Here is a 24,351-nt window from a genome sequence, read left to right on the forward strand (position 1 = left end):
TGAGCCAGAAACGTGACCCACTCGAGGTCTTCCAGCGGGACAGTGGCAGAGCTGAGCATAGATGCGAGACGTAGACTTTTGAGCTTGGGCCAGCTACAGGCCTCAGCGTGCTGAGAAGTCCTCCTGCTCCTGGATAAGAGGACTTCCCAGCTCAACTCAGAGGTCAGTGGCAGTGCAGGTACTAAAAGCGGGATATCTTGAGTCTCTGGTCAACGTTGAGTTTTCTTATATCTGAGGTGAGGTTGCTGCTCTCCTGCTGTATCGGGGCTTGAGAGTCAGTGGCTCCTGTAAAGTACCCAAACCATCCAAATGAAAATGTTAAAGAAAGGGAGCATTAATGGATGGTTTTGTTTTATATACTGTTTTAAAGGGTGAGCTTGGTATTAAAACCAAGCCTATTTTGAAGATGTCAAGACTTTTCAGAACAAACACTGGGCAATGTGACAGAAGCTTTGGAAGAAGGGATAAAGCTATAGTTTAGCGCTGTGTGCATTTAAGGCCATGGTGTAGGTGCTTGAACTCACAGTATTTGAGTGGCTTGGGTTTTTTTTCCTCTCTGTTTTGGGGCCTTAAAAATGGTGGGGGGAAAAGAAAAGCAAAATACGACCACAGAATTACAAGGAGGAATAATTTCAGTAATTACTGATCTTAGAGTCATGTTAAGGCTCTGTTTTAACTTGGAACGTTTTTGAGATCTCGTAGCGGAAAGAAAACCTTCTCGGAGTCTTTTCCTCTCGGCCAGGTATAAATAGGAACGTAATGCTTGCTTTAGCAACGCCCAGTTTTTTACAGGGTTTAAGCCAAATTCTGCACTTAGTCTCCCAGTGAAATTAATTATATTTGGCCTTGCAAATTTGATGGCAAGAGCTGACCCTGTGTTTAAGTTCCCGTTTCATTGTCACCGAGAGGCTTTTATAAGGAGTCTAACGTTTTCAACGTTTTTTGCAGTGAGCAGTGGCACAGGCTTTAACCCAGGGTAGGCAGCGTGGTACAGGGAGACCGTGGATGGACTCCAGGGCACTGGGTAAAAGCAGCCTACTTTCTCCATGGTTTTCTTTAAAACTTTCCAGCTCGCTAGTGCCTGGCCAGATGTTAAACCTGTGAACTGCTGCCCGCATGCCCTTGCATCTTCAGAAGTGACACCACTGGCTTGCAGAAGTTGGAGAGCGCTGGTATAAGAAAACAGATTTAAAAAAAAAAAAAAAAAAGAGAGAGAGACTTTTAATCTCAGATCAATTCAACCTTTCAAGAATTCACTATTACAGAGTAAATAGCTGGTATTCTGAACAAAAATCCCTTCTGATTTCTGAAAAGGAGTCACCGTTGCCCAAAAATCAAATGAACGTCTGAATCATGCAGGATAAACTGGAAATAGTTCAGCTGAACAAATAATGCTTCTATATAAAATGGAGTGCAATAACATGCAGAGGATTGGAAAAACATGTCAGTTACCAAGAAAAATACTATTGCATCCATATTAATTTTTCATTTTCAGTTAGAAGAGAAACCATAAGTCACTATTAAACTTGTATTTCAAAACTTTATATTCTTTTAAACGCCCTGATACAGCAAACCATGACTATTTAGGAAAGTGCTTCAGCATGCTCAAGTCACCTTTAGGGGAAATTAAGCACATGCTTAAAGCTGAGTTCACTCCTAAGTGCGCGGCTGATTCGGAGTTCCAACATCCCAAATTACTGAGGCTTGCTGGAAAACAGCTTAAATTTTGGCCTTAGATTTAAATTTTGTTTTAGAAAACAGTAAGAACAGCAGAAATGTTTCCACTGTGTTCTTAAAACGTGGAAGAATATTGTTTTACAGAGAACACTTATTGCATTGTCTACAGCCTGAGAAAATCCAGAACAGTAAAATTACAAGAAACAGTCTTACTATAGCTCGCTAACACTAAAGCAGTTGGATTTTTATAATTTTTTGTGTCAGTCTGAGTGTAATATACAGAGTGCACACAGTGTGATTTTAAAAACAAGGTCCACTGCAGCTTTAAATAATTATTTGAAATGAAAAAATTGAAGCTGCTTTCTTCCATCCTGTTTAGTCCATGCTGTTGTTTGCTTTTTCTAGGGGGGCAGCAGTGATTAGTGGTCCTGGATGCCTTGTAGAGAGAGCAGCTCTTGCCCTGCTCGCTCTTGTCCAAGATTAAAGTATTCAAGTTTCCCTAGTATTTTCCCGCACTTAGAAAAAGACAACTGTTCTACAACACGGGTGTGTTACAGGAACCCCTCCTGGGAGACTTGAGGCCTCTAATTCTGCCTGTCAGAAGATGCAAAGCTTTCCCGGTTGCGAGGAGTCGGGAGCAGCGAGAGCCTTGAGGTTCTTTGATTGGAAATTGAAATGTTACAGGCTTGTTGAGAAGCTTTGAGGGGAAAGGAAATAGGAGAAGTTTGGCTATTTGGGGAGGGGAGAGAAGTGTTTAGTGGAGGGGATTAACGGGTTGCGTTGTGCTGAGCGCCCCGGCTCCGCTCGGAGGAGCGTGGGAGCCTGAGAGCGGCGTTGGGGGCAGAGCTGGATCTGCTGGATGCTGGTGACAGCTGAATCTCCAGCTGCTCCAACCTCCCTCTGGTTTTTCTGCCTTGCCGATGGCTGCCAGCCCAAGTCTCCATGCTGCTGAGACATATCTGGAGGGAAAGTTCAAACTTTTGCTTCCCACCTGGTTCAGCAGAGGAGCATGGATTGGCCCGCTGACAGCGCTGGCGATGAGATTCGGAGTCAACAGTCTTGCTGCTACCTTTGCAAGGGGCTCCGCGTGGGATTTCTGTTGGGATGGCGCTCTGCATCTTCCAGGGAGAGCAGCCCCATCTGGCATGCACATCTCTTCAGTAGTGGGGAGGGAGAAGGAAAGTTTCTGGGCGGTCCCTTCTTGAGTCTTAGGCCAGTACATTCCTCCTGAGATCCACATGGAGCCCATGTGGGGGAGAAGCAACAGTAAGAGGAGCTTAAGCCCCTTTTATTTTCAGGGAGATCACCAGCCACTTGAAGTTTTTAGCTTAGCTTTGCCTCTGCCCCAGGAGGATGAAGGAAAACCTTTTGGGGAGGAGCTAGGATAAAATTGGAGCTGCTCCCTGTTTCTCCCTATTGAGTGTGGCCTACGAGATAAATCCCGAAGCAGCCACAGCACGTGGACATGGGTCCTTCTCAGGGTGGTGTTTTGGGAGAAGGCACCTCCCCAAAGTGCACTGAGAGGATCATATTTCTGTATTTGTGATGCCGCACGCAAACCAGATAAGGGCCTCTTCCAGGCTCTGCTGAGGAATTTGTCGGCATCTGTCCCATCAAAGACACAGTTGTCTAACCCTTGCATTTGTGGGACTGTATCAGCCGAGATCATGACTTCATCGTGCCGTTGCAGCGGCTGCTTAGTAGGTCCAAATGTCAGGGTTTTGCTCACTGTTCCTGCAGTCTCCACTGCTTCTGGCTGGGAAGTGAGGAGAGAGGCAGTAGCCTAGACATGAAAGAGCAGCAAGGTGTTTAGCAGATTTTTGGCCCAATGCTGCTTTCTCAGCTGCTTAGCTGCTGAGAAATCAAAAGGTTTGTGGTTTTTATTTTGCATTTTTTTTGTTGTTGTTAGTCCGTTCCAGGCACTTGTCTAAAGTCGACTTGACGTTGCTAATGGTGGCAAACGTTGCTGTGGCCCCCTTCGCTCAGGAACTTTGTATTTAGAGCTGATGGACTCCAGTTTGTTTGCTCTCTACCCAGGCAGTGCCTGAGCAATTGCCACATGGTCTCCTTCCCTTTGCACGTGACAGCTGTCAGTAACAGCAGCCTGGCTTCCCACCCATAAGACGTGGTGTCTTCTGAAGCCTCAAGTACCTTGGCTTCCACAAGTTTTGTTAAGGTGAGGGAGAAGTATTGCAGGTGTTCTCCTTGTTAACTTAAAAATCACCTTGCCAAGAGCTTTTTCCCAGAAAGATTCACTTCTCGTGAAGTGGTGAGAAGCTTGGGCAGATGAGCTTTCCTCCTGTAGACTTTAGAAGAGCTTTGCACAGCCTCAGTTTATCCGGAAACCTCCGGTTATAGCCTTGGCAGGCACTCTGGCAGAGACTGCAGGTCCCTGGCAAGCTGGTGATCCCCTGAAGCGTGGTGGAACATGCAACACTTTGCCCCCAGGAGCCTGAGCAGGCGCAAGGTGCTGAGCAGCGGGCTGTAGTTGCACTCTGTTGCGTCTCAGTAATTTCCAAGCTAACCGTGCCTGGAGTTAGACCGACAGTCGCCAATGTGGGCGCAAACAGACTTAGGCAAAATGAAGACGACGAGCTCTGAGTGTTCATTCATGAATTCTGGGGAAAGTGCTTTGCTGCTCTGCAGTTTGTGTCTTCTGTGCTGGTCTGTAGCTGTAACTCGTTCTCATGTGAAGCAGCCTATGAGAATGCAAAGATATGAAAGCTGCCGTCCAGTATCTACATCAGATTGCAATAAATCTTTAGTCCTCCTCCTATTTCTCACTTCTGAAGTTGAGAACAGACACAACTTCATAAAAATATCTTCCTAAAGAAGACTTAGCTTCCTAGTTTGCTATTTAGAGATGGCTTTGGCTTCATGCATATGGATAGCAGCTTTGTCGTCTCATCTTCAGTAGCTTCTGTTTGATCTCAGGAGCGCTCCTTGTGCCTCCTCAGGGAACAGGGCTGAATAGTTTATCTGTTCAAGACCCTGCACAGAAAATTTAAAACGATTTTTGGAGTACCTTAGATACATAGGTATAAGAGGCATCAGAAGTTCAGCTATAGTCTATGTGGAAGATTAAAGCTACCTAGTTCTATCTTTGACTTGGAAGGATGTTAAAAAAACAGAAAGCTGCTCATGAAAGGGGAAAGGAATCCCATTAATACTGGAGCCAATTGGGAAGGTTGGCTTTTCATCTTAAGGTATGTTTCTCTATAGTACAGTTTGAGACCGGTTTACCAATTCCTGTTATCCTCTGTGCGTTTCAGCCTTTTGTATCCATTGGTACAGCTTGTGATTTTGTCGGGCCTAGTTTCTTTCAGCTAACTGAACCAAACCAAACCAAACCAAATGGATTTTTTCACAGCTATAGTGACCTAGGCTTAGTGACTTCTCGACCAAGCACCAGCTCGGGGATGCAGCAAATTCATTCAGAGCTTAGCTTAGTCCAGGAAAAGATGCCAGAGGGAGTGAACATAGTATTCGTTGGCTTGAACAGAAGCAGTCGTTGGGGTCTTGGGAGTAAAGTCCCTTTCATGAGTAACCGTTGTCCTAGTTGTGACTGATGTAATGGCATTTCATAAACATAAATTAGTTGTACACGGGAAGGAGTCAGGCTGTCCAGAGACTCATCTGCAACGAGTGAAACTCAGTTGCTATCAGTTACTTAACTGGATAATACAGAGTGGAGCAGACACTCGAACCTATCCTTCCTCGTTGTGGATCGCTTTGGTCTGGTAATTTGGCCTGTGCGTTTGGGGACTTCAGAAGCCTTGAGGCTTCCCTGTGCGTTAGCGCTGAATTGGCAGGAGGATGTGGCGGTGGCCAATGACCATGATTTCCCAGGATTTTGAGGACAGTCGGAGAGAGGAAGGCAAAATTAGGGGTCAAGTAACTTGATGCCTCCTCCTGATTCGGAACTGGGAAACTTCAAACCTAATTTATCTCATAAGGAGGAAGGAGTTAGTGTTGTTGGCTGTTTGATCTTTTAGCTGACAACTCGAAGTGGGACAGCTTGGATTCCTTCCTAGAGGACATTAGTGTAGTTGCATTTCCAGCCAAAGGGTCAAGTCTGTAGTATCCCATTAGCGTTTTTGAGAAGGCTTGTGAAATGCTTCTCTACCCGACCACTGTTGTTATCACCTTTCGACATTAAAACTTCCTTGTGCTTCTCAGTTTTACCCAGATGGCACTCTTTCAGGAGGGCCTGGTTTACTACTTATGTTACAGGAGGTATCCTGATGATTGCTGTCTCTAATCTGAGGTGATTTTATGACTGGAAGCTTTTCTGGAACTTTTTCTTATGTATTTTTGGAGAAGACAAACGCTTCTAATAGCAATTTGTATTGTCAGCTTCCAGAGGAAATTTGGGAAATAGTCTTTCCTTTGTTAAAATATCATCAGAACCTGGTCCTGGGGAGCCACTGACAGTCTCAGAGCAAAGAAACAGCATCTCTGATGTCCGGCCATCCAGTGCAACCCTGCATGCTAATCAATGTTCAACATGTGTGCACAAGTCTATATAAAATTGCCCCAAGTATGACCAATCCCTTTTTTAGCAGAAGCTGTATCTATATCTTAATGCCTAGAGGATGTTGCTTGCTCTGGAATACTCTGCTTTGGACTTCCATATTTAAGGAGAAAAATCTGTGTGTCAAATCATTGAAGAGTAACACAGTGAAAAGGCTTGGAACTTTTTATTTATAAGGTCTGGCCCACGATGGAGAAAGCTATTCCTGTATAGGTCAGAAATGACCTGAGAGATTTGGGCCTCCTTTATTAAGAGAACTCCCTCGTTCTGTGGTAGAGTAGGTTGTTACAGGTTTTCTTCTGTGTATGTCTGATAGGAATGCTATGCTTGGAAGAAGTAGATTTATTGTAATTGTGGAGTTTGTTTGCAGTGAGAAGGAACCGCCTGTGTTCTCTTACTGTCGGTGATGTATGGGTTGAGTTTGGTCTTCAGACTGCCATCCAGTTGAGGTGATGGAGCTGTGACTTCGTAACTAACCGACTGCATTTGGGAAAATGGAGTTGTGCGTTGCTAAGGAGCCCCTGCATGCTGAAATACACTGATTTTTGGAGGGCTGAAACATGTCCTAGTAATGTGGTTCTGTGTGAGTTCGTTTGCTTCTGTCACTTTTCAGTTTTCACGGTTCCTTCAAGATAGAACACGTCTCTGAGAAGAGGAGTGAAATGTTGAACGGTTTGATCTAAAATCGAAACATTTTGCTGAGTTTGATTAAACAAACTCATGATTATTATGTAAAACCCTATCCCAGGCCTTCAAACAACTTTTTAAATACCAGCTTCACTTGAGAGCTGTGCCTAATCGCCTCTTAAAAGTTGCAGAGAGCAGTGGGTGTTGAAAGGCAATGACTTGAGCTTAGTGAGGGAATCCAACTACCGCAAGTGTTGAAATTTGCACGGAACACGAGGAAGGCTTTGATCAAAACACAGCCCAAATTTCCACAGCTTGGGACTCTACCAAGAGAGCTAAGCTAACAGCAGCAGGGGAGGGTTTTGGAGAGACTTCAGAGGTTACAATGGCAGTGTCACAGCCTATAATCTGAATAGAAAGCTGGCTTGATGTAATTAACATCATAGAAATGTAAACCATGCAAGGACAATCCCTTCCCTCTCTTTCTGAGCGCCTCTGGAGTCTTTCTGTCGTTTACTCAACAAACTGGGTCATAAATTGAACTCAGAAGAAAAAGAAGAGGGTGGAATGTGGAAAGGCTTTTGGACCAAGCTGTCTGGATGGAAGATCTAGACCTATACCCCTCCTTTCTCCTGTGAAGGATGGTATTTCAAAGTGCTGGAAGCTTGTGGAAATATGGCTGTGGAACTTAAGAAAAAAAATTTGACGTTTTAACTGTGCTGTACCTCTTTCAGACAGGCTGGAACACTGGTCAAAATTTGTTACAATAGGGTGAGAGCTGAAAAGGCAAAGGAGAGAGTGTTTTGTACCTCCACCAATAGTGGATTTGGCTAATTGGTAGGGCTGGTATGTGATTTTGATTGTAGTTTGTCAAGCTCTTTAAGATAGCATGGCTTTTGAGGAGTAAAAGCCCTCCACCCCTTGTTAGGTAATCTACAGCAAGACTTCTGAACTGTCAGGCCCTCCTGACTTGCTGTTACCTGTTCTTTTGAATACTTAAAAATTCTTCTTGTGATGTCATCGGTGTAAACAATCAATTTCTTTTTATGAATATTTCTTTTATTAAGAAAGCTTTGTGGCCATCTTGAGCATCATCTGTGTGTCTTGATGCATTTGTGGTTCATTACAGTGAATAAGAGAAACTGTGCCGCTCACATGATTGAAAGCGGAGTTGAAATAATCACATGGGCAGATGGTGTCAGGGTATAAAGCCCCTTCCATTGTGTATAATGGCAATTTAAGTGGACTGTAAGTAGTATTAGCTGGTAGTCCTACTTGATTGAACATTGGAAGGATGAGAAGTCGCTAAGGAAATATTGTGTGATCCTGAGGCAGGGCCCCGGCACGTGAAGGTGAGCAAGCAGCTAGGTTTGTGCCACCCCAAGGGGAGAAAGACTTCTGTGCTGAAGCCTGGGGAAGTCAGAGATAGGAGGAGGAGGAAAGTCGTCTGCTGAGCTTGTCCTCTATAAAGAGGGACATGAGTGCCATAGCTTGCTGCAAGCAGCCAGTCCTACTGAACTGCCTTGAGCAGAGCTTTGGGTGAATTTTCTGCTGGTGGCTCTTTGAGGCTGTGTAACTATGCAATGCCTTAGCATCTTCAGCTGAAGAACATTTTGAGTGGCGGTTAACTTGGCTGACTTAAATGTGGATGAAGTGAGTATACGGTAGCGACTCCAGCGCTGAGTGCTGTTTTAGTAGCGGGTATGGTGGTCTTCCCCTCCACCCCTCCATGTTTTAACTGTTCTGAGGGTATAAGAAGTTGTGCATATAATTGACCCTCCAAGTTCTGAAACAGCTATTCAGATTTTTAGATGGTAAAATGTTAATGTTGAGTATTTAACAGAATGACTTGGGTCTAGCGGTCATGCTGTGCCCATTGACTCAAGAGAAGTATATACTGTGCAATCAGTAAATTCTCCACGTGAGCTTTATATGCAGCTGCAGAGAGGAACATTTAATTAATACTGAAACAATTATCTTGACAAACAAATCGAGCTCAGAACAATAACATTTTCCCAGTTACTGTGTGGTAGCCAGATGGTATTTCAAACTGTTATTAAGGGCTTGGCTTGCCACTCTTGAGGTTACTGGCGGGTAATCAGTGTATTTTTCCCATTTGGAGGTTTAGATTTCAGTGTTCTGGGAATTAGGTCCACAGGGATGTCCAGTAGATGTTTCAGTGTGAATGGAAGATTTTTTTGTTCTTGCTAGGAAATATTTCTTGCTGTTGCCAAGTACCAGGATGCGTCCACGAAGGCAGAAGCCGCTGATGGAGCGATTCCACCATGGTTGTTAAGCAATGAACGGAAAAGCAAAAGGAAATGAATCTAGCAGCAATCAGAGTCAGTTTGGGGGTTGTGGATGTGAAGGCAGTGGAAAGAGAGAGTGCGAATTAGTCGTCTGTGGCTATCAGCAAGAAGTGGATGAAAAGCTGATGACTGAAAGCAGTGAAAGAAGCTCATCTTGGGGCATGTCAGGGAGCTGCACATCCCTTAACGTGTCTGGGTAGAGTCACTGGGTTCTCAGCTCCGCCGAGAAGCCTCCCCAGCCAGCCATGCTTCTGAAATCCTCCTCATGTGCAGGGAAGGGGCTTGGTTTGGCCAGCAGATGTTTGGTTCTAGATAGCCTGTTGGGAGTGGAGGTCAGCCAGGACCAGCCCCAAGGGTCTGAGACTGAGGACCTCTTTATGGGAAAAGGAGAGGCTGTTGGAGATGGTTGTGTTTCTCCATGCTGCTGATCATGTAGGACCTTTGCTTAAAGCTTGATTTAACCAGGGAATCTGAGCAGAGGCAGATGCACTTCTTTCATGTCAAACTTCTTGGCTCTTTGCTTGTATAGGTTGGTGAGCAGCATGGTGGGAATCATCATACCACTGTTGATGTCTAGCGGCTTTATTTATTTATTTATTTATTTTTATGTACTACTAATGGCCATCAGTAACTATGGTCGGCAAGAAGTGGTGCTGCTGCGCATAGTGAATGATCCAGATCTTGTGTCTTATTTCTATGTAGTGGCAAAAAGAACATTCCCCTGGACCCTATTGCACGAGGTGGTGGAGGTACCCGTGGTGAGGTATAGTTTCTTCCCCAAAGGGCTCACTGTTCAGAGGGACACGGAGCGGTCGGGAGATGTAACGTGCTTGGGCAGGTGGTGACTGCCAGCCGCCCTGTCGCAGGTTAGTGAGGGAACCGGGCCGTCCGTGTTTGTTTCCTGTCAGCCCTGCCCATCTATTGCATCTCCATCCATCAACTGAGTAAAGCAGAGGTTAAGCCACGTAGCGGTGAGAGGTCTGTGTTTGACTCTGCTGTACGCGGGGCAGATGGGAAGCAAAGGGATCGCGGTGTGAATGTGGAGCTGGTGCGAAGCCTCTGCCCGGCTCCACCTGGAAGCTCCATAATGACCTTCTCAAGAGACAAATTCCTAGCGGAGGTAGGCCTGCCAGCGTTGTCTATCCCAGACAGTGGATCTGGTTTAAATAAAAGCAGTGGAAAATACCCAATGTTCTGTTTAGTTTGCGAAACAAGAGCAAAGTGCATTTTTTGTTCCCCCTGCTTTGCCTTTTGCTCCTTTCCTCCTCCTCCTCCTTTCCCCCTTCCCTGAAGTCAGATTTTAATGTGGGGCTTTAGCAAGAGGCAGAATTGAGGTATTAAGGAGATGGCCTTTAATATTCTGAAATATTTTTCCATTCATTAGAATAACCCTTAAATTTTGGAAAGGGAACGGGGGAAGACTTGGAATAATCCATCCTTTGCTGCGCTCAGGCTGCTGGGGGCTGGGGCGCTGGGCTGGGGCCCGGTGCCGGCCGCTCTCGGGAGCAGTCCTTCCGCGGCAGAGAGGGAACCTTTGCAGGGGCACTCGTGACCGCCAGCCCGGGTGTCCTGGCTCAAGTTTGAGATCGAGATACCATTTGCCAAGTACATGGATTAAGTCATGATCTGTGGAGAGTTTTATACTCCATTAAAAACTGCGTTTGAGGAAAGTGTCCCGTCTGTCGCTGACACTCGGCCACCTAAATGGTGGGGGTGTATTTCTGCCTGTAGATGGTACTGAGATACATGTTTAAATGAAACCTCCGAGAATTATTTTTACCAGCAAAACTTGACTATTGCTTTGCCCTCAACTGATGCATTTTCCATTTTCCCAGTAATAAAACTCTGTGGATGGAGAGGTTCAGATTTGTAGTTGAGTTTTAGACCAATTCAATTTTTTAGTGTACAGCTTTGAGGTAGATCAGTTGAAGTGAAGCCATCTCTAAGGACTCGTGTGTGCCTCTAGGGAGTCAATGTTACGTGAGTTTCTGATTTTTTAAGTTCTTAAAGTGTAAGCTGATAGCTTGGGGGTCCTCAGCTGAGGTTTTATAGGATTTTTTTAAATGGTTTGGTATCTTCATAAAACCTCTTATGATCTATCAGATAGCACAGTAAGAAGAGCTCGGGAACAATTTGTCCTCACTGGAAGTGCTCTGGACATCTTACCCTCTGAGACTTCTGTTTGTTCAGTATTTTGAGTCATCAGTCTTCTGTTTTTACCACCTGAGAACCTATTAAGCCTCAGCAAGATAAGGTAGGGTAGGGGGCCTTCTCCTTCTAGATAAAGCCCCAACTTGTAAAAACAAACAAACAAACAAACAAAAACACATGATCGGAAAGACCTCAGACTGGCTGACACAATCTGGTAGGTGAGTGTAGGATTGGAAATTGTACAATTGCTTAGAAAGCTTGTTATGGCTGTAAGCATATTTGTCACAATGTTAGAGCCTTTCTTGGTTCTTATCAAATGTTTTCCTCCTATTTCTTCTACGTAACCTGCAATAGCTGAATGACTTAAATGGGGCCTGTGAAGGCTATCTGTGTAGGTGAAGACTTGTAGAAATCTTAAAAAGTTTTGTGGTTAGCTTTTTGTCTTTTTGTCTTTTTTTCTCTCATCTTAATTTGTGCTTTAAATCAAAGCTCCAAGTAGCTGTAGTCGTAGGACTTGAGGAAATAAAACCGAACTATTGTAAAGGACCCTTCTGTGTTGCCTGTGAGAACTGGGCTGAGTGGTTGCAATTCATCCACCCCTTCTTGGTTGATTCTCTCTAGAGAAAACCTGTGCCTCCAAATTCACCAAAAAAAAAAAAAATTGAATGAAATGTGCAATTATAGCTTCCTGACTTCCCTAATACAGCATGAGGTTAGGGGGCCATGTATTAAGGAATTCTGTGCATTCGTTTTCTCTAGCAGGAATGGGAGCCTTTGTCAGAACAGGTCAGAACAATCATTGACTTGTATTCCACTACTTTTGGCTCTACTTGGTTCATTATTCATTTTGCACACCTATAAGTATATAGTTGGAGATGAAGGGCAACCTTTTTTTGGCTACTGGCGTTGTGGAGCAACAAGCAGTTGCATCTCCTCTATTGCCTCATCATTCTCACTTTCTATTCAAATGCATTAAAGTGAAATTCTGCTATAATGACCTGAAACCAACACAGGTGCATATGATTTTGCGTAAAAGAAGGATGTTTGCTATCTAGGGTTTTAATGTGGAATATTCATTAATTGAATAGGTTTTGTTAGGATTGGGTTCCATTAATACTGTGGATGCTAATTGAGCATGAAATGTATGTGATGGACAGGAGATTGCTTTGTTTAACCGTCACTTCCATTTACCTTTGGATGTGACTAGTACACTGCCATTTATGTTTGCATAAATTGCATGTTAATTAATATGTCAGTGAATGATCTCTATGGGGCACAGATACCAGAAGACACTTACCTACTATTCCTATCACTAATAAGGAAAAAGCTCTAATAACCCGTCTAGAAAGCAACCTAGAAGGGTAGTTTCCATTTAGCGGGTAAGAGAAAGAGCCGGGGAGCCAAAGTATTTTGGGGCTGGAGGCAGTGGTGCTCGGAGGGGAGGTAGGCAGTGCGTCACGGCAGGAATTGCTGCAGCGGGGAGACTCAGATTCTTGCTGCTGGGTGGAACAGTCTGGAAAGGCCTCCTCCATTGTCCAACTTCATGCATCCTGGTCGTGGGCATTATGTTGACAAAACCAGAGGTGGCATATGAAGCATTACTGGAGAGAGTCCTAATAAAAGTTGTTAGGAATTACTTTAAAAAAAAAAATATGTATATATGGAGAGACACTAGAGCTGTCATTCTGCAAATATTTGAAGAAAGCCGTTAAAAGGGCAGAGATTTGAAGTGTGTGCAATTAGTTGTAATGCAATTATGTAGTGTTTGATCTACAAATTCCTTGTAGTTAGCTGGATTAGGCAGTGGAGCAGTGGAATAACTTTTATGAGAAGTCATGTGGCTTTCATTGTTCTAAGGTTTTTGCTTAGCTTTACCTTGAACTTCTACATGTTTTTCTATGTTTTCCTTGGTAGACTATTCTTTGACCAAAATGATTTAATGAAAAGCTGCCCCGTCTTTGATAGCGTGCTATATACAAATGACGTTATTTCATTTTGGGTATTGACCGCTTTAAACTCAATGAATTTAATGACGCTATATCTAACTATTCCCCTATGTCCTGTGATCCCACAACTCCAGCGTTGTTTTGAGTAAATGGACAGGAGATTTGAGACAGTAATATTAATAGCCAGTGCCAACATGAATTTCTCTCTTCTCTGTATTTAGAAGGAGGCACCAAGATGCCTTACACAAGCCAGAAATCTCAGAGCCTGTCTGCTGGCCGCTAAAGTATAGCAAGGGTAGGATATGAGTGGAGACAAGCAGCAGCCTGGGGAGACACAAAACTTCAGAACTGTAGAATGTGAACTTGGCTCACATCAGATGCTGAAATTTTCTCTACGTCCGCTATGAAAGATAGCGGTAATGTCATCTGTAGAAAAACTGTCGTAGGTTGGCATGGATATAAAGGTGCTCCTCTTTTCATTGCCTTCCCAAGGTCCTGAAAATTGGGCTAAAATGGAAATGTATTTGTTGGTTCTTTAATAGGTTATGAGATACCAGAGACCTAGAGTGCTTCAAACATTCTTCATGTTAGACTGGGCACCTTTTTGCTGTATGTCACATCAAAGGGCTTTTTTTCATTGCTATGTCATTACTTGCAGTTCACAGGGTAGACATTTTCAACCCTTGGACCACGTGGTGCACACTTCTAAGACAAGTTTTTGTACTTCAGTGGGTTTACTCTAAAGATTAAAGAACCCCTTGCAGGGAGGTAGGCTCGCACCAGAAGGTCACATGCTTCATACACGCTTTTCATGCTGTAACTGAAGGTTTTATTTATTGGCTGTTAGGTTGAAGCTACTGATGTCAGTGTAGCCCGCTGAATGGGGAATGAGGGTAATTACCAGGAAACTATAACGTGACCTTGAGCAAAACTGCTCTCCCTTCTTGGCTGGTTGTGCCACAGGTCTCCCAAGGAGGCCTCATTGCTCAGAACGTCTAAAAGACAGAAATTGCAACGTTAAGTGTTTTCCACTATGAAGGACTAAATATTAGTGTGTGTTAAAGGGTTTAGTGTATAGCAGGTTAACGGGACTTGACCCAGAGGCCCTTCTGGACCTCTATTCTGTTGTTTTTTTCTAGTAAACGGTGATGAACAACTAATTGTAGAGACTCCTATCTGATAACTTTATCCTGAATGTGGTTTACTCATCGTGTTACACAGTGGAAGTTTATTGCATGCTAAGAACTACAAAATACTTAGTCTAAAAGTTACACTTGACTGTGTGGTGCCCTTTGCAACTTCAGAAACCTTGTTTTTCCGCGGCCTGCTGTCTGCTGCACTGACTTTCAATTAGCGAGATCTGTTGTGCTTTGCACAGTTCTTCTTGCCTTGCGCATCTGCTAAGGCTCCTCCGATTACGATTTCAGCGGTGAGGATGACTTCCGGCCTCCTCTTGCTGCTTTCTTGGTGGTGGCCGGCTTTGAAAGCAAGCTTGAATTGTCCTGTGAGCGGTGAGGAGCTAGTGCAGGTGGTAAATTGGGGGGCTGTGTTTCAGTGAGAAGATGAGCTCTGTGTGGCCGTTCTTTTCAAGGCACTGAAAAATATTGGAGTAAGTCACTGGTACGTGGCATATTCAATTTCTCGGAGCACAAATGATTAAAAACATGATCCTACTATGGGATGGGTTTCTGAAGCATATCTGAGCTCTTTTAAGGTGGGAAAGTCTTTGAGTTATTAATTACAGTTCGTTAATCTCTGCAGCTGCAAATTAGAAGTCTGTTGTTAGGTGCCTCTTGTGCCTTCTATGACTTTTTCTAGTTGGAGTTTTGTAGGCTTTTTCTAGTCCGATGTTACTATGCTCTCGCTTTTCTCTCCCTTCCATTTTGCTGTGTTTAGGAGGGTTTTTCTGCTGCAGAGGTTTCCTTGGTGCTGCTCTGAGTGAGACATGCGACATTCAGCACAGCTGCTTTCTCCTAAGGCACCCTTGGAAAAAAGAAAAAAGCTCAACTGAATCGAGTTCCTTCACTGAGTAGGAGTGAGTGAAGCGTGGTCAGCTTTATTTCTAGACATCTTTTAGTTTCACAATCAATACTACGAGACTGACTTAAGAATTCTTGATTTTGGCCAAGAGGTTTTCTTCTCTCCTTTCTCCATTTCTTTTTTAACTTTAGATGGTAACTTCTAAGTTTACTTCCACTTATTATTAAGAATGGTGGTTAAAAAAAAAAAAAAAAAAAAAATCCCCCAGCCATGTTAGAAGGAGTAATGTAGGAGAATGTAGAAATAAAATTCGGTAAAAACTTTGAAGGCTGTCCAGGAGACAAAGAAGGATTAGTTTCTTTGAAGACATGGAAAATTACAGTTCAGCTGGAAACCTCGGGAAAACCAGTTGGAGAGTACTGTTTGTCAGAAATGCTGACCAAACGTGAACTGCAGGTCAGGTTGCTGAATGCTGGGCTGTAGCTCTCCAAAAATCGTGCCATGGGATTAGCAGTAGAGTGGGCTGAGTTAGGAACATCACTTCAGCCTAGTTTTGGCGGTAGCTTTGTTGGTATCATGCAGGTATGTGCGAATGTGCGTGTTGCTGGTGATGTGCAAAGTATGTCTGCAACGCATGCCTGAGAGTCTGGGAGAAGCCTTCCAAACCTAACGTGAAGCAGCGAGATGTGATTTGGGAACGTCTCATAAATTGGAGATACGGAAGGAAGGAAAGCGAGTGGGGAAAATAGAAATTGGTTTCTTAGTGTGTGCTCCTGCCACCTTTCCTCACATCTTTAGCTGCCTGAAAACTGGGTGCTTTTTTAAAGGTCATTGACCAAAGATGTAATTACATTTTTGGCAGTTATTCTTTTAGTTAGTTATGGATGCAAACTTGTCACAAGGTGATAGTCGGGTTGGTCTGGAATCTCTTGAGAACTCTTGAGAGGCTGAGTAACGTAAAAATCTTTATACGCGTTTCCTTCTGTTGACCTTAGGCTTGGCATTGTTCATTCCTGCTAGGTCTTCTTCATAATAGTCTGGAATTGCTCCATGCTCATTCAACCTGCCATCCCCTTATTAAATGGTTTGTTGGGATGGCTAATCAGCTGTTCATTTTCTTGTGATAAGAAGGAACCAGAAAACGGTCTTCCTCCAGCAGAGCAGTAGCCTTTCTGTTACTGTGTGGGGTGGATGTTCAGCTCCTTTGTCCCTGTTTGGCTCTTAAATGTCTCGCTTCTGCGAAGTCATGGCAGTCTGCTTCAATTTAATATGCCCCTTGTGCCGTTAGTTCTGCGTGGATGATGTTAAGAAGTCTTTATCAATAAATCACAAAAGCTTGTTTGAGGGGAAGAGGCAGCGGGCATAAACTGAACCACAGGAAGTTCCATCTGAACCTGAGGAAAAACTTCTTGACTGTGAGGGTGACAGAGCATTGGACCAGGTTGCCCAGAGAAGTAGTGGAGTCTCCTTTGCTGGAGATGTTCAAAACCCGTCTGGATGTGATCCTGGGCAATATGCTCTAGAGGACGCTGCTTGAGCAGGGAGGTTGGACTAGATGATCTCCGGAGGTCCCTTCCAACCTCAACCGTTCTGTGATTCTGTGAAAGTGAGGTGTTTGTTCCCCAGCTTACCCATTTGGGCCCATGAAGAGCGCAGGCTACAGCAGTGTCGCGGGTGCTGGATCGGCCGTGTCTGGTGGTCCAGGTTGCTTCACGAGCGGGCAGCAGTGAATCGGCTTGTAGCCAGGCATAGTTATCCTGAACAGCTTTGAAGAACATGAGGAGTAAATTGATATGAACTGCTAAAAGGCAGTTGGAGTTGGGCAGTTGAATCGGAGACACCTCCGGGTACGTAAGGTGTCTGGATAGGACGGAATAAAACCTCTTTGATGCGAAACCTATTCCAGTGGACCCTGGGGTATCCCAAAGGAACGTGCTTTCCTGTGGCCCACATGGGAACAGAGGGGCCTCATTTTTCGTCTGACAAATGAGAGGAGGCTACTTGGGCTTTTCCCTTCTCTACAAAATGTTTAACTCACCTCTTGACCTTTTCTAATGGTTTGTCCTCTGGCATTGCTGTACCTTGCAGAGAGCAGAGGAGTACTATTCAGGCAAAACCCAGTTCTGTGAGCTAGCCATGTTATGAACGTCTCTGGGTCCTTCTGGCAAGTGTGAATTATATCTCACCTGCAAAGGGGCACTTGACGCAATACCCTTACCTAAGCATCAGGGTGTTGTACAGAGGTTGTGCTGTTATTGCTAGAGATTATTATGGGTTCTGTTGTACAAAGACAGGAGAATTTGAACCTTCATCAGGATTAGGGTTAGGAAACAATTCCTTGAGGTAGGAGCCTCAAGGAATTGTGCTTTCTGCTTCTGTGGGTATCCGTTGGAAGAATTTGATTAGTAAGCTACTGGTACAGTACGAGCAGCCGAAGGTGTAATAAGGTGCAATAGCAAAGGTCACAGCTGGATAAATGCACACTGGAAGTTACAAGTGTGGAGGTATTTAGCTACTGGAACAGTCTATCAAGGTTTGTGATGGACATTTTATCCCCGGGAAACTTTAAAAATCGAAACAGCTCGTTTTTCCTAGAAGTCTTGCATTCCAGTTCAACCACAACTGCTGACCTGGAAGTAGGTATTAATTAGCAGATGTCTCCTAGTCTGTGCTGTTCAAGATGTCAGGCTATCAGATTACGATGATCTTTTAACACTTTATGCCTACAAGAAAAATAGGTTTGTGCTTTGAGTTTTTCTTCTTATGCTGAAGACCAAAGTAAAAAAGAAGAGTTTAAAGACAAAAAGAAGTTGAGCACTGTTCTGGGGGCCAAGGCTCCGGGTGTGCTGGTTTTGACTCTGATAATGCTCGTTGTGTGGCCACGGACAAGTTGCTAATCCACGGGTGCCTCAGTTTGTCAGTCTTGCCAGTTCGGGGGGACTTCACTCACCTAATAGGACGACGTGTTTTTAACATGCTATTAATGGTAATGCATAATAATTACAAGTTTTCTACAGCTATTTGTTTATGACAAATGAGAGTATTTGCGTTTAGAGTAAATGCCCATTTTCCAGACCTACTTCATTTAACTCCTGGGAGATGTTTTGACTCTTCAAAAGAGGATTTTTCTTGACTTGGGGCCACCCTTGTGGTACTCCATCCCGCCAAGTTCAATGTTCTTCTGGATAGAATAAAATGTGTTTATGGATTTTGATGAAACTTGAAAATTCTTTGGATTGTTAACCTTGCTGTGTTACGGGAAAATGAATAAAGTTCTGACTCAGTTGAAGATGACTGACCTGGGGGGGAGAAAGGAATATTGTGCATACCACAGTTTGGATTGCAAGGAAAGTATTTCTTTGATTTGTCTCTCATACATATACTTGTTGAATTATTACCACTGTCTGGTATCAAGTGGTACACTTAAGGATGAGATGTGGTCTCAGTGCCCCTGCGCATAATTTCACCTTGTTACTGCTCCCCCTCCCCCCCCCCCAATCAAACCAAGCATTTCCAGAATTAAAGGTTGTCTCCCTCTCAGTCTAGAGCAAGTTATTTGGGCAGCTTAAAGGACATGGGTTTTTCTTCTTGCTTTAAAGTAAACCTTCCCATCCTTCTCACTTTTCCTACAGATTGCAACATACATTTTAATTTTTACAAATTAGAAAAGCCCAACAAACCAAACCCAGACAGTCTTCAATACTGTTAATACAGTATTGTATATGTACTGTAATACAGTATTAAATTATTAATAATTTAATAATAAAGTCAATACTGTTAATTTTCTCATCACGTAGGCTTTGAAAATCTGGCAGTTCTGCAGTGCAGGTTGAATGTTTTTAAGCATTACCTAAGTCAGCTCTTAGAGAAAGTCCCTCCTTTGCCTCTTCTCCGTCCGGGTCCATGTGTCACGTTCAGTCCGTGGTGTTTGAACACCTACAGTAGTATGCGCACAACCTGCAGTTTAGCAGTTCATTATTTCTGCACGGATATTTGAGTGTGCAACATTCTCTTCTATTTCTCTTCTGATTTCCAAAGAGATAAAGTGAAAAATCAGTTTTAGGACTGATAAAATCCGAGCAATTTCAAACTAAAGTTTAAGCTGCGATGTCTGTTTGCCATTACAGAGGTTTTAACCCCTTTTTGTGCTTATATGATGTTTACATATCCTGTTTTCCTTGGCAAAGGAAGGTGGTGTGTGCATCTCCTGTGGCCCATGCTCCACATACTTTGTAGGTAGGTGTTCACGGATCTGCTGGTTCCTTGCAGAGCTGGGCAGCCCAGCCCAGCTCTGAGTTGTGGTTTATGCCTGACTACCCAGGATTTAACATTTTCCAGAAGTTTTTTGGCCTTCAGTTGTGCAACTACCGTAATTTGGTGTCACTGGCAGGTTTCTGTGTTGTTTACTACCGCTCTTTGTAACTTTTTGTTGCCTGTCTGCTCTCTCCATCTTCTGTATTTAGCTGTTGTTTCGTCTCTTTTTAATGTTTGTTCCCTTCATTTTCTAAGGATTGCAGATACAATCAATGGAAAATAATTGCCAAGATATTCTTCAGTCTTCTGCTATCTCCAAATGATAAGGTACTTTGCACTTGATATATCTATTCTCTTGATCACTCACTTTGATAATAACACATACCTAATTTTTGGTCTGCCCTGGGCTTCCTTTGCAAACTCAAGTTTCCTGACTGGGTACTTACAGATTGCTAACCTTTGCTCCTGTGGAAGAAATCAGTCTAGTTCTGCCTCGCAAAGGAAAAACTCCAAATTTTCCAATTTGTTCTTCTGCTGTGGTATGAAACCAGATCAGTTTTTCACCAACCTTCTTAAATTTGGACACCCGGACCAAGTTCAGCATATTAGAAGTCATGCCAGTATTTGTGTACTTATACATGTAGATTGTGCTATCTGCTGAATTAAAATGGCTAGCAGTTCAAGATATTTTGCATCCATCTGCAACATGATGACCTCACTTACCTTTTCCTCAAATGCAGAATATACAGCAGATTTTTTTTCCCTCCAGTTCTGCATTTCTACAGGAAAAAAAAAAAAAACACTTCCTTTTAGTAGAGGAACAATCCATTAGAATGTTTTACCCTTTAGTGTGCTTCAAAAAAGAAATTCTTTTTAATCTCGACTCTGCCAGTATTGATTTCTTCACATATCCTTTTGCTTCCCGTATCAGTTATCTGTTCTTCCTGACAGCAGATTTCTGTTTGTTAACTTCAGCTTTTCTCTTTATTCCATTTGTCACATTTTTGTTTTTTATAGCTTCCTTAACTTCCCTCTGAGCCAGGTTGCTTTTTAACTAGTGTGGCCTTCTTTTTCAGTTGTGGGATTGTGGCTTTTTGAGCATCTAGTTAAAATGTTTTTAAACAATTTTCAATTAGTCATCATATTTTTCTGATTACGTTCTTTTTCCCAACTGATTTGGCTCATAATTATTTTCAGCTTGGTGAAACTGGCCCCTTTTAAAAGTGTGTGTGTGTGTGTGTGTGTTTAGTATTGGTAGTACTAATATATTTTATTCCTAGTTTAGGTGCTTTTTCATTGCCTGTAAATGCATGATCAAGTCATGGTGATTTGCTTTTTAGCTGTCAAAAGGGTGGGATGAAACATGGCTGCCCATTTGAAACTCGCATATGGACTCTGTTTCCAAACGTAGATCAGAGCACAGGATCCCGACGTAAGGATTTGTCGCCATTTAGCTGAAGGAACTGTTAGCGAAGTGATGTGGTCTCCGTCTCTTTATCCTCTGGTGTCTTGACAACCTGAGCTCCTTCTGCTCTTCTGTATGGTCCCTAAGGTAGTGCTTGTTAGCTCAGGGGGACTTTAAAAAGTAGTAAATGCTGCCTTGATGCTGGCTTTGGAAGTGTTATTGTCCATGTCAGAGGTATGAGCACGAGCGCCTAGAGAGATAGGAATGAGCAGCATCGGCGTGGATGTGCGGTCTGCCAAACCGGTGGCAGAGGCAGGTGGAGGGGCAGCGCTAGCTCGAGCCTTCTGAGAAGCCCAGCACGATGCGTGTTGGGGGATGCCGACGTTTCCGATGAACGAACCGTAAAAACGGGCGAAAGCACTAATCGCTCTGAGAGCGGTCAACACGACCCAAATAGCATGGGCAAGCCAAAGTCCAGAGGTGACACCTCCAAGCAGGGCAGGAGATGTCAACTCCTGCATCTCCTCCACTGGCGCAGTTCTCAGGGAGATCCTTCACCAGAAACGGGCGTTTCCAAACGCATTGGAGCCGGCGTTGGCTCAAGCACGTTTGCTGGGGCGTGAGGACACGTCTAGAGGCTGCAATGGGAGGGCCCAGCCTCGGTTACCCGTTAGCTGACCTTTGCTCACGCCAAATGGGAATGATCAGAGCGGTGAAGGCAAATGATGAGCAGTTGGGCTCCATCTGCAGATGGTTAATTACCAGTTCACACAATATGTTGTTAGGGGTCATCTGTTTCCAGTTTCATCATAAACAGAAGTAAATGTTGAGAACATACTTTTCTACATCCAGTTTCACTTGTTGTGGATACTTGGAATAGTTTGCAACCCACATCTTTTGGTTTTCGAGGAGGGCTTTTGGCTAGAGAACCCTGCGACCATCTGAGATTTTTTTTTTATTTTTATTTTTTTTAAAAAAAGTGCCCTGGAGGTTGCGTTGTAGGGACTTTCCTTATGCAAAACATGAAAGTGCTGTTTTTTAAAATTATAACCATATTTTTCATTAAAATCAGTTGGAGTCCCAATAAACAATCGACTCTGAAAATTTTCCAAATGTTTGCTGCAGTGCTGTTTCTATTTTTAATTTTTTTAAGTTTTTTTCTTAAAACACAGCTTGCCTTATAATTTAAAAAGTGATCTAGTAAATCAGGAAAAATGCACATGTATATACGTCTTTATTACAGTATAATTAAAACCTACTGAATATTTGAATATAAGAATACTTCTGTGGGAGTGTCCGATGATTTCTGCCATTTGGCTTATCGTGGGAACTTCTTTTTTTGTTGCCGGCTTTCCTCAAAGACTCTTCCAGTGTGTTTATACATTTGTTTTATATAAATTGAGAGCAGTGTACGTATACGGAGAGAACTTTGCAAAATAACTGAGGCGCAGAAATGTCTGGATCGTAGACACCAAGGCATGGTTTCCACGCTCTGAATCAGACTTTGGTATTGTCACTTTTACTCCCTAATCACAGGTTTAATCATAGCGTCCTGTTACCTGGTGCCAGGCTTGTTTGTTGTCCAAAAAAAAAAAAAACCCCAAACCAAAGCAAAAAACTAGTTTTAATTCAAAATTTGTCATATCTTCCTTATAGAAAACAAGCAAAGATCTCTTTGTAAGATACTGCGGTTAAAAATCCCTTTTGCATTGTAATGCAAGCTGGAGACCAAAGCGCATTAGAGGATATTCTAGCACTGTTTCTGTGAAACGCCAAGTGTCTGAGGCAAATAGTCCTTTCCAGAAAGAGCAGGCCGTAGGAGAAAGCAGTGGAGATGGAGACTGAATGTGTGGGTAATCTCTCCCTGCTGTGGAAAAAATGGGGCAGGAGGAGGAAACTGCAGAGTCACTAATTCAGATTTCACCCACCTTCATTCTGCTTTCAGCTTCTGAGCCAGTGACTCCCGCGTCGACTCGGCTGGAAGTCCGAGCCGTGAAACTTGTTACAGCCTATCTCAACCACGCAGGCAGATCGGCCAGTTAGCGATGCTGCCTTTCTACTAGCGAGATGAATGTCTGTGGTTGTCGAGAGAGATCTGAACTGCCAAAGGCATGGGATGTGGGAGGTTAAATATGAGGACTTGCTGCTTGCTGGAAGTCTGTGAAGACAACAGCTCAGCTTACAGATTTGTGCTTTTTTTCATATCTGTGAATACCAAAAACCTTCTCAAAGCTGCTAGCTAATGTTATTCACGCTTCTCTGTCCAAAGCTTCTGCCGCCTGCATGTTTCTGAAAACGTCCCACCACGGATGCAAAGCTCATTGATCTCTTGAGCGGTTTTGAAGCGTTACCTGTTACAACTGCGTTTGTCTGTGCATGGGTTCTGTTTGGTTTCTGGCGCTGGCACGTGGTTCAAATCACTCTATGCAGCCAAGCAAGCAGTCGCTATGCTTCTGATTTTTGGCTCAGCGAGATGGAGCGTGCCCAAGCCCAGAATTCATGGATCCGGTGCCCAGCATTTGAGTTTCATTGACAGTCTCCACCATAGCAAATTGTTCTCTTGCTCCTTGCCTTCCAGGGCAAGGAAGAAGGAGAAAGTGAATTTGCTGAAGTAATTTCAGTGTTACTCTTTTCAGGCTATTACACTTCTCGTGAACAATCCAAGGCATCACGTGCTGGTAGGTCTGCAAAGTTATTTTGCTTTTCATCTGTTCCAGACTCATTCCTATTATGGGGCTTATTTGAAAGTGCTTTAAAGTGTTTCCGTTTTCTTCTGAGATAGTCTGATGTGGGGTATGTGATTTTTCATTTAAAAGAGCCAGAATGTGGTAATGTGACAGCTGTCCTAGGTGTGCAATGAGGGTCACCTTGTAATGGTATGAAAGGCCCTGATTTGTTGCTACACATGGTTCACAGGTTCTGAATTTTGATCCTCTGGTGTATTTCCATTCAACATTGTGGGTCAGAGCTGCTAGTTTGCTACACGTTTCCTGAAGAATAAAAATGTATATACGTTTGCTGCTTTGATTAGTAAGATTTTCTGAGTACCCTGAAAGGCTTTGGGCTGGGCTGTGAGTTATGAGTAGTGCTCTTGCTTTTGGAGACAGATGTTGTATTCAGCTGAACTTGGTTAGATGGAAACCAAGTACTGAAGTACCACCTGTACCCATTGCTTCAGCCAGGCTAAGCAGCCTCCAGCAGTAAACACGTGAAAAGAATTTTGCCCTTGTTCTCTCTGTTAAATAGAGAACTAACTTTTCTTTGGCGATCCTGCTGAGCAGCATTATCTTCCCCCTGGCTCTATAAGTCATAGGCACTGAGCATTTTCACTAGACCTCCCACAAGGGTGACTGTTGTGTCGGAGTCACTGAAATGCCTTTCTTGGTGGCTCCATTTAGATGATGAATGATTTTAGGAAGTTAGTGAGAGCCACAGTTTGGTTACTTCTTAGTCTGAGCTACCTTAACC

At 43.5% G+C, this 24,351-nt stretch overlaps 1 protein-coding gene across 17 annotated transcripts in view; it reads left to right on the forward strand.

The window, feature by feature from the left end:
* Positions 1 to 24,351, forward strand: part of EXOC6B (exocyst complex component 6B) — a 313,137-nt gene that overhangs the window by 100,330 nt on the left and 188,456 nt on the right. For 6 of the 17 annotated variants that reach the window (XM_068943854.1, XM_068943849.1, XM_068943858.1 and 3 more), the window contains exon 7: positions 19,734 to 19,805. The exons of 8 other annotated variants lie outside the window; for them this stretch is intronic. In XM_068943854.1, coding sequence (XP_068799955.1) covers positions 19,734 to 19,805 — 72 coding nt within the window. Of the gene's footprint in view, positions 1 to 19,733; positions 19,806 to 23,519; positions 23,562 to 24,351 lie in introns of all 17 variants that reach the window. 3 more of the 17 variants (XM_068943851.1, XM_068943853.1, XM_068943859.1) reach the window with 1 other exon arrangement.

The sequence above is a fragment of the Struthio camelus genome, chromosome 4 (genome assembly GCF_040807025.1).
Source record: "Struthio camelus isolate bStrCam1 chromosome 4, bStrCam1.hap1, whole genome shotgun sequence".
Taxonomy (NCBI): Eukaryota; Metazoa; Chordata; class Aves; order Struthioniformes; family Struthionidae; genus Struthio; species Struthio camelus.